The sequence below is a fragment of the Thunnus thynnus genome, chromosome 16 (assembly GCF_963924715.1).
Source record: "Thunnus thynnus chromosome 16, fThuThy2.1, whole genome shotgun sequence".
In the NCBI taxonomy this organism is placed as follows: Eukaryota; Metazoa; Chordata; class Actinopteri; order Scombriformes; family Scombridae; genus Thunnus; species Thunnus thynnus.
The window spans coordinates 23,926,872-23,937,093 of NC_089532.1; the positions used below are offsets into that span (position 1 = coordinate 23,926,872).

General features: G+C 44.7%; 4 protein-coding genes across 4 annotated transcripts; all 4 read right to left on the bottom strand.

The window, feature by feature from the left end:
- Positions 1–1,601: 1,601 nt before the first annotated feature.
- On the bottom strand, positions 1,602–2,387 carry LOC137200080 (heat shock protein 30-like). The gene has a single exon (XM_067614762.1). It carries the CDS (start codon positions 2,298–2,300, stop codon positions 1,662–1,664), a length of 639 nt encoding a protein of 212 aa, XP_067470863.1. The 5' UTR covers positions 2,301–2,387; the 3' UTR covers positions 1,602–1,661.
- A 1,830-nt stretch (positions 2,388–4,217) lies between these two features.
- Positions 4,218–5,005, bottom strand: LOC137200079 (heat shock protein 30-like). The gene has a single exon (XM_067614761.1). The coding sequence runs from the start codon at positions 4,914–4,916 to the stop codon at positions 4,278–4,280; it is 639 nt and encodes a 212-aa protein (XP_067470862.1). The 5' UTR covers positions 4,917–5,005; the 3' UTR covers positions 4,218–4,277.
- A 1,828-nt stretch (positions 5,006–6,833) lies between these two features.
- Positions 6,834–7,632, bottom strand: LOC137200070 (heat shock protein 30-like). Its single transcript, XM_067614751.1, has one exon. The coding sequence runs from the start codon at positions 7,530–7,532 to the stop codon at positions 6,894–6,896; it is 639 nt and encodes a 212-aa protein (XP_067470852.1). The 5' UTR covers positions 7,533–7,632; the 3' UTR covers positions 6,834–6,893.
- A 1,767-nt stretch (positions 7,633–9,399) lies between these two features.
- Positions 9,400–10,216, bottom strand: LOC137199280 (heat shock protein 30-like). Its single transcript, XM_067613461.1, has one exon. The coding sequence runs from the start codon at positions 10,147–10,149 to the stop codon at positions 9,511–9,513; it is 639 nt and encodes a 212-aa protein (XP_067469562.1). The 5' UTR covers positions 10,150–10,216; the 3' UTR covers positions 9,400–9,510.
- Positions 10,217–10,222: the final 6 nt, after the last annotated feature.

A 10,222-nucleotide genomic window follows, 5' to 3' on the forward strand; every position in this document is an offset into this window, starting at 1 on the left:
AGCTGCGACTGTGGTCACTGGTCATATCAGACCAAATGAGGCTGCAGCAGAAAAACCTCTGATTGTATTGATTGAAGGAAGAAAGAGCTTTATTGATTATGAGTTCAACTTTTCATCAGTAAAAGAAAGAATGAAATATTTCCTACATCAGAACAGGAAGAAAACATAATAAGACCACATGAAGATCAAAGCCAGATTCAATGAACATAAAATAGCAAAATTCTGAGAAAAGAGGGTTATAAAAGGCAGAGTATGAAAAAAGAAAATATACACTGATTAGCCACAACATTAAAACCACCTGCCTAATATTGCGTAGGTCCCCCTTGTGCCACCAAAACAGCTCTCACCCATGGAGGCATGGACTCCACAAGACCTCTGGAGGTGTCCTCTGGTATCTGGCACCAAGACGTTAGCAGCATATCCTTTAAGTCCTGTAAGTTGCCTGGTGGGGCCTCCTCAGATTGGACTTGTTTTTCCAGCATGTCCCACAGATGCTCGATGGGATTGAGATCTGGGGAATTTGTAGGCCGAGGCAACACCTTGAACCATTGGTCAGGTAAATAATGCACACACACCCGGCCGTCCACATGATGATCAGACCGGCCACCTTCTTCCATTGCTCCATGGTCCAGTTCTGACACTCATGTGCCCATTGTAGGCGCTTTCAGCGGTGCACAGGAGTGAACATGGGCATTCTGACTGGTCTGCGGCTACGCAGCCTCATATGCAGAAAGCTGCGATGCACTGTGTGTTCTGACACCTGTCTATCATAGTCAGGATTAACCTGTTCAGCAATTTGTGCTACAGTAGCTCTTCTGTATGGTCGGACCAGACGGGCTAGCGTTCGCTCCCCATGTGCATGTATGAGCCTTGGGCACCCATGACCCTGTTGCCGGTTCACTGGTTTTCTTTCCTTTGACCACTTTTGGTAGCTGCTGACCACTGCACACTGGCAGAACCCCACAAGATCTGCCGTCTTGGAAATATTCTTGCTCTGTTGTCTAGCTATGACAATTTGGCCCTTCTCAAAGTTGTTCAGATCTTTACGCTTTCCCTCTTTTCCTGCTTCCAACACATCAACTTCAAAAACTGACCGTTCATTTGCTGCCTAATATATCCCACCCCTTGACATGTTCCATTGTAATGAGATAATCAATGTTATTCACTTCACATGTGAGAGGTTTTAATGTCGTGGCTGATCAGTGGTATATATCAGCCATTATAAACAATCTTAAGATGAAATGGAAACTTGCTTTTCTGACTTTTCCCTCCTCAGTCTTAAAGTAAAATATCACATTTTACTAATTTGAGGTCTCTGATGAAGCAGTGTTGATTCTAAGTGGATATTTTACTAGATTAAATGACAAACATAGAAGATTGGAAACAAAACACTGATCTTCCATTTTCTGAAGCACTAAGAAGAAAAGAGGGGAAAGCTGTGCAATATCAAATGAATTTTAAGGGTCAAAAATTATAAAGTGGTCTTTCTATCTTTTCAGGTTTTCTCATTTCTGACAAAGACGTTATTTTAAATGAAGAAAACATTGTGCAGCTGTCAATATATTTATTAAACATTTACATGTATACAAAAGCACATATGATCATCTTCAATTAACACTTTAATAAAACATTGAATGTACATTGTCAAAACAATATAGAGATTAGTCCATGTTTCCAGGTTTGTCCTCTGCGCTGTGGTCTGTGTCTGTGCTGCTGCCTTCTGTGTGTGAACACACACTCTGCTGTGTTTTCTCCTCCACGCTCCTCTCGATAGTCAGTTTTCTCTCAGCCTCCTCCACGCATGGAGCTTTGGCTTCCTGGATGTGGAGCTTCCCGTCTGGAGCCAGGTAGCAGGTGATGGCTTCAGGGTTGAGCTCCTCAGGCAGATCAAACTCCTGTCTGAACTCCTGGCGTCTGTAAGAGTAGCAGCCTTTCCCGTCCTCCTGCTCCTTCTCTGTCTTCCCACTGACCCTCAGCTTCCTGCCCACCTGCCTGACAGACAGCTCCTCTGGGGAAAAGCCTTGAGTGTCCAGGGTCAGGCCAAAGTGCTCTCCATCTTTCTCCAGCTGGTAGGAGACTGGTTGCACAGCTGCAGCGGTTTGGGAAGGCTCCGTCTCCTCCAGCATCTTGTGTTGAAGTTTGTCTATCAGCTCCAGACTGCTGCGCAGCTCCTGGAGGTTTCTCTGCAGTAGATCCTGCTGGCAGAGCAGAGGTTTGACCTCTGGCCACAGACTGCGTACAGGCCAGTAGAAGTCCATGAATGGACTGAGAGTAGACTGGAATCCATGAGAGCACAGCATCTTCAGTGTGTTGAGTCCTCTTGTTGTGAGATGAAGCACTGTGAAAGTGTCTGTTCTGTTCTGTGTTGGTTGTGTTGCTTTCTGTCTCAGCAGTGGGACTGTCCCAGCTTTTATATTCTAAGTGGAGAAGCTTCAGAGTCTTCAGGAACTTTCCAGTCATTACCACAACTCGCCACTGGTTGGAGCTGTTTCTCAGGAGTGACGTCATCACTGAATCATACTGTTTTTTTTAGGGAGCTTACTATCTTAATGTATTTAATGTCAAATCTCATCATTGCTGCAAATAGTTAAAGTGATCCTATGTAACTTTCTAAAGAGCTGCGACTGTGGTCACTGGTCATATCAGACCAAATGAGGCTGCAGCAGAAAAACCTCTGATTGTATTGATTGAAGGAAGAAAGAGCTTTATTGATTATGAGTTCAACTTTTCATCAGTAAAAGAAAGAATGAAATATTTCCTACATCAGAACAGGAAGAAAACATAATAAGACCACATGAAGATCAAAGCCAGATTCAATGAACATAAAATAGCAAAATTCTGAGAAAAGAGGGTTATAAAAGGCAGAGTATGAAAAAAGAAAATATACACTGATTAGCCACAACATTAAAACCACCTGCCTAATATTGCGTAGGTCCCCCTTGTGCCACCAAAACAGCTCTCACCCATGGAGGCATGGACTCCACAAGACCTCTGGAGGTGTCCTCTGGTATCTGGCACCAAGACGTTAGCAGCATATCCTTTAAGTCCTGTAAGTTGCCTGGTGGGGCCTCCTCAGATTGGACTTGTTTTTCCAGCATGTCCCACAGATGCTCGATGGGATTGAGATCTGGGGAATTTGTAGGCCGAGGCAACACCTTGAACCATTGGTCAGGTAAATAATGCACACACACCCGGCCGTCCACATGATGATCAGACCGGCCACCTTCTTCCATTGCTCCATGGTCCAGTTCTGACACTCATGTGCCCATTGTAGGCGCTTTCAGCGGTGCACAGGAGTGAACATGGGCATTCTGACTGGTCTGCGGCTACGCAGCCTCATATGCAGAAAGCTGCGATGCACTGTGTGTTCTGACACCTGTCTATCATAGTCAGGATTAACCTGTTCAGCAATTTGTGCTACAGTAGCTCTTCTGTATGGTCGGACCAGACGGGCTAGCGTTCGCTCCCCATGTGCATGTATGAGCCTTGGGCACCCATGACCCTGTTGCCGGTTCACTGGTTTTCTTTCCTTTGACCACTTTTGGTAGCTGCTGACCACTGCACACTGGCAGAACCCCACAAGATCTGCCGTCTTGGAAATATTCTTGCTCTGTTGTCTAGCTATGACAATTTGGCCCTTCTCAAAGTTGTTCAGATCTTTACGCTTTCCCTCTTTTCCTGCTTCCAACACATCAACTTCAAAAACTGACCGTTCATTTGCTGCCTAATATATCCCACCCCTTGACATGTTCCATTGTAATGAGATAATCAATGTTATTCACTTCACATGTGAGAGGTTTTAATGTCGTGGCTGATCAGTGGTATATATCAGCCATTATAAACAATCTTAAGATGAAATGGAAACTTGCTTTTCTGACTTTTCCCTCCTCAGTCTTAAAGTAAAATATCACATTTTACTAATTTGAGGTCTCTGATGAAGCAGTGTTGATTCTAAGTGGATATTTTACTAGATTAAATGACAAACATAGAAGATTGGAAACAAAACACTGATCTTCCATTTTCTGAAGCACTAAGAAGAAAAGAGGGGAAAGCTGTGCAATATCAAATGAATTTTAAGGGTCAAAAATTATAAAGTGGTCTTTCTATCTTTTCAGGTTTTCTCATTTCTGACAAAGACGTTATTTTAAATGAAGAAAACATTGTGCAGCTGTCAATATATTTATTAAACATTTACATGTATACAAAAGCACATATGATCATCTTCAATTAACACTTTAATAAAACATTGAATGTACATTGTCAAAACAATATAGAGATTAGTCCATGTTTCCAGGTTTGTCCTCTGCGCTGTGGTCTGTGTCTGTGCTGCTGCCTTCTGTGTGTGAACACACACTCTGCTGTGTTTTCTCCTCCACGCTCCTCTCGATAGTCAGTTTTCTCTCAGCCTCCTCCACGCATGGAGCTTTGGCTTCCTGGATGTGGAGCTTCCCGTCTGGAGCCAGGTAGCAGGTGATGGCTTCAGGGTTGAGCTCCTCAGGCAGATCAAACTCCTGTCTGAACTCCTGGCGTCTGTAAGAGTAGCAGCCTTTCCCGTCCTCCTGCTCCTTCTCTGTCTTCCCACTGACCCTCAGCTTCCTGCCCACCTGCCTGACAGACAGCTCCTCTGGGGAAAAGCCTTGAGTGTCCAGGGTCAGGCCAAAGTGCTCTCCATCTTTCTCCAGCTGGTAGGAGACTGGTTGCACAGCTGCAGCGGTTTGGGAAGGCTCCGTCTCCTCCAGCATCTTGTGTTGAAGTTTGTCTATCAGCTCCAGACTGCTGCGCAGCTCCTGGAGGTTTCTCTGCAGTAGATCCTGCTGGCAGAGCAGAGGTTTGACCTCTGGCCACAGACTGCGTACAGGCCAGTAGAAGTCCATGAATGGACTGAGAGTAGACTGGAATCCATGAGAGCACAGCATCTTCAGTGTGTTGAGTCCTCTTGTTGTGAGATGAAGCACTGTGAAAGTGTCTGTTCTGTTCTGTGTTGGTTGTGTTGCTTTCTGTCTCAGCAGTGGGACTGTCCCAGCTTTTATATTCTAAGTGGAGAAGCTTCAGAGTCTTCAGGAACTTTCCAGTCATTACCACAACTCGCCACTGGTTGGAGCTGTTTCTCAGGAGTGACGTCATCACTGAATCATACTGTTTTTTTTAGGGAGCTTACTATCTTAATGTATTTAATGTCAAATCTCATCATTGCTGCAAATAGTTAAAGTGATCCTATGTAACTTTCTAAAGAGCTGCGACTGTGGTCACTGGTCATATCAGACCAAATGAGGCTGCAGCAGAAAAACCTCTGATTGTATTGATTGAAGGAAGAAAGAGCTTTATTGATTATGAGTTCAACTTTTCATCAGTAAAAGAAAGAATGAAATATTTCCTACATCAGAACAGGAAGAAAACATAATAAGACCACATGAAGATCAAAGCCAGATTCAATGAACATAAAATAGCAAAATTCTGAGAAAAGAGGGTTATAAAAGGCAGAGTATGAAAAAAGAAAATATACACTGATTAGCCACAACATTAAAACCACCTGCCTAATATTGCGTAGGTCCCCCTTGTGCCACCAAAACAGCTCTCACCCATGGAGGCATGGACTCCACAAGACCTCTGGAGGTGTCCTCTGGTATCTGGCACCAAGACGTTAGCAGCATATCCTTTAAGTCCTGTAAGTTGCCTGGTGGGGCCTCCTCAGATTGGACTTGTTTTTCCAGCATGTCCCACAGATGCTCGATGGGATTGAGATCTGGGGAATTTGTAGGCCGAGGCAACACCTTGAACCACTGGTCAGGTAAATAATGCACACACACCCGGCCGTCCACATGATGATCAGACCGGCCACCTTCTTCCATTGCTCCATGGTCCAGTTCTGACACTCATGTGCCCATTGTAGGCGCTTTCAGCGGTGCACAGGAGTGAACATGGGCATTCTGACTGGTCTGCGGCTACGCAGCCTCATATGCAGAAAGCTGCGATGCACTGTGTGTTCTGACACCTGTCTATCATAGTCAGGATTAACCTGTTCAGCAATTTGTGCTACAGTAGCTCTTCTGTATGGTCGGACCAGACGGGCTAGCGTTCGCTCCCCATGTGCATGTATGAGCCTTGGGCACCCATGACCCTGTTGCCGGTTCACTGGTTTTCTTTCCTTTGACCACTTTTGGTAGCTGCTGACCACTGCACACTGGCAGAACCCCACAAGATCTGCCGTCTTGGAAATATTCTTGCTCTGTTGTCTAGCTATGACAATTTGGCCCTTCTCAAAGTTGTTCAGATCTTTACGCTTTCCCTCTTTTCCTGCTTCCAACACATCAACTTCAAAAACTGACCGTTCATTTGCTGCCTAATATATCCCACCCCTTGACATGTTCCATTGTAATGAGATAATCAATGTTATTCACTTCACATGTGAGAGGTTTTAATGTCGTGGCTGATCAGTGGTATATATCAGCCATTATAAACAATCTTAAGATGAAATGGAAACTTGCTTTTCTGACTTTTCCCTCCTCAGTCTTAAAGTAAAATATCACATTTTACTAATTTGAGGTCTCTGATGAAGCAGTGTTGATTCTAAGTGGATATTTTACTAGATTAAATGACAAACATAGAAGATTGGAAACAAAACACTGATCTTCCATTTTCTGAAGCACTAAGAAGAAAAGAGGGGAAAGCTGTGCAATATCAAATGAATTTTAAGGGTCAAAAATTATAAAGTGGTCTTTCTATCTTTTCAGGTTTTCTCATTTCTGACAAAGACGTTATTTTAAATGAAGAAAACATTGTGCAGCTGTCAATATATTTATTAAACATTTACATGTATACAAAAGCACATATGATCATCTTCAATTAACACTTTAATAAAACATTGAATGTACATTGTCAAAACAATATAGAGATTAGTCCATGTTTCCAGGTTTGTCCTCTGCGCTGTGGTCTGTGTCTGTGCTGCTGCCTTCTGTGTGTGAACACACACTCTGCTGTGTTTTCTCCTCCACGCTCCTCTCGATAGTCAGTTTTCTCTCAGCCTCCTCCACGCATGGAGCTTTGGCTTCCTGGATGTGGAGCTTCCCGTCTGGAGCCAGGTAGCAGGTGATGGCTTCAGGGTTGAGCTCCTCAGGCAGATCAAACTCCTGTCTGAACTCCTGGCGTCTGTAAGAGTAGCAGCCTTTCCCGTCCTCCTGCTCCTTCTCTGTCTTCCCACTGACCCTCAGCTTCCTGCCCACCTGCCTGACAGACAGCTCCTCTGGGGAAAAGCCTTGAGTGTCCAGGGTCAGGCCAAAGTGCTCTCCATCTTTCTCCAGCTGGTAGGAGACTGGTTGCACAGCTGCAGCGGTTTGGGAAGGCTCCGTCTCCTCCAGCATCTTGTGTTGAAGTTTGTCTATCAGCTCCAGACTGCTGCGCAGCTCCTGGAGGTTTCTCTGCAGTAGATCCTGCTGGCAGAGCAGAGGTTTGACCTCTGGCCACAGACTGCGTACAGGCCAGTAGAAGTCCATGAATGGACTGAGAGTAGACTGGAATCCATGAGAGCACAGCATCTTCAGTGTGTTGAGTCCTCTTGTTGTGAGATGAAACACTGTGAAAGTGTCTGTTCTGTTCTGTGTTGGTTGTGTTGCTTTCTGTCTCAGCAGTGGGACTGTCCCAGCTTTTATATCCTAAGTGGAGAAGCTTCAGAGTCTTCAGGAACTTTCCAGTCATTACCACAACTCGCCACTGTGGGGAGCTGTTTCTCAGGAGTGACGTCATCACTGACTCATACTGTTTTTTTTAGGGAGCTTACTATCTTAATGTATTTAATGTCAAATCTCATCATTGCTGCAAATAGTTAAAGTGATCCTATGTAACTTTCTAAAGAGCTGCGACTGTGGTCACTGGTCATATCAGACCAAATGAGGCTGCAGCAGAAAAACCTCTGATTGTATTGAATGAAGGAAGAAAGAGCTTTATTGATTGTGAGTTCAACTTTTCATCAGTAAAAGAAAGAATGAAATATTTCCTACATCAGAACAGGAAGAAAACATAATAAGACCACATGAAGATCAAAGCCAGATTCAATGAACATAAAATAGCAAAATTCTGAGAAAAGAGGGTTATAAAAGGCAGAGTATGAAAAAAGAAAATACACACTGATTAGCCACAACATTAAAACCACCTGCCTAATATTGCGTAGGTCCCCCTTGTGCCACCAAAACAGCTCTCACCCATCGAGGCATGGACTCCACAAGACCTCTGGAGATGTCCTCTGGTATCTGGCACCAAGACGTTAGCAACATATCCTTTAAGTCCTGTAAGTTGCCTGGTGGGGCCTCCTCAGATTGGACTTGTTTTTCCAGCATGTCCCACAGATGCTGGATGGGATTGAGATCTGGGGAATTTGTAGGCCGAGGCAACACCTTGAACCCTTTGTCAGGTAAATAATGCACACACACCCGGCCGTCCACATGATGATCAGACCGGCCACCTTCTTCCATTGCTCCATGGTCCAGTTCTGACACTCATGTGCCCATTGTAGGCGCTTTCAGCGGTGCACAGGAGTGAGCATGGGCATTCTGACTGGTCTGCAGCTACGCAGCCTCATATGCAGAAAGCTGCAATGCACTGTGTGTTCTGGCACCTGTCTATCATAGTCAGGATTAACCTGTTCAGCAATTTGTGCTACAGTAGCTCTTCTGTATGGTCGGACCAGACGGGCTAGCCTTCGCTCCCCATGTGCATGAATGAGCCTTGGGCACCCATGACCCTGTTGCCGGTTCACTGGTTTTCTTTCCTTTGACCACTTTTGGTAGCTGCTGACCACTGCACACTGGCAGAACCCCACAAGACCTGCCGTCTTGGAGATATTCTTGCTCTGTTGTCTAGCTATGACAATTTGGCCCTTCTCAAAGTTGTTCAGATCTTTACGCTTTCCCTCTTTTCCTGCTTCCAACACATCAACTTCAAAAACTGACCGTTCATTTGCTGCCTAATATATCCCACCCCTTGACATGTTCCATTGTAATGAGACAATCAATGTTATTCACTTCACATGTGAGAGGTTTTAATGTCGTGGCTGATCAGTGGTATATATCAGCCATTATAAACAATCTTAAGATGAAATGGAAACTTGCTTTTTCTGACACTTCCCTCCTCAGTCTTAAAGTAAAATATCACATTTTACTAATTTGAGGTCTCTGTTGAGGCAGTGTTGATTCTAAGTGGACATTTTATTGGATTAAATGACAAACATAGAAGATTGGAAACAAAACACTGATCTTGCATTTTCTGAAGCACTAAGAAGAAAAGAGGGGGAAGCTGTGCAATATCAAATGAATTTTAAGGGTCAAAAATTATAAAGTGGTCTTTCTATCTTTTCAGGTTTTCTCATTTCTGACAAAGACGTTATTTTAAATGAAGAAAACATTGTGCAGCTGTCAATATATTTATTGAACATTTACATGTATACAAAAGCACATATGATCATCTTCAATTAACACTTTAATAAAACATTGAATGTACATTGTCAAAACAATATAGAGATTAGTCCATGTTTCCAGGTTTGTCCTCTGCGCTGTGGTCTGTGTCTGTGCTGCTGCCTTCTGTGTGTGAACACACACTCTGCTGTGTTTTCTCCTCCACGCTCCTCTCGATAGTCAGTTTTCTCTCAGCCTCCTCCACGCATGGAGCTTTGGCTTCCTGGATGTGGAGCTTCCCGTCTGGAGCCAGGTAGCAGGTGATGGCTTCAGGGTTGAGCTCCTCAGGCAGATCAAACTCCTGTCTGAACTCCTGGCGTCTGTAAGAGTAGCAGCCTTTCCCGTCCTCCTGCTCCTTCTCTGTCTTCCCACTGACCCTCAGCTTCCTGCCCACCTGCCTGACAGACAGCTCCTCTGGGGAAAAGCCTTGAGTGTCCAGGGTCAGGCCAAAGTGCTCTCCCTCTTTCTCCAGCTGGTAGGAGACTGGTTGCACAGCTGCAGTGGTTTCGGAAAGCTCCGTCTCCTCCAGCATCTTGTGTTGAAGTTTGTCTATCAGCTCCAGACTGCTGCGCAGCTCCTGGAGGTTTCTCTGCAGTAGATCCTGCTGGCAGAGCAGAGGTTTGACCTCTGGCCACAGACTGCGTACAGGCCAGTAGAAGTCCATGAATGGACTGAGAGTAGACTGGAATCCATGAGAGCACAGCATCTTCAGTGTGTTGAGTCCTCTTGTTGTGAGATGAAGCACTGTGAAAGTGTCTGGTCTGTTCTGTGTTGGTTGT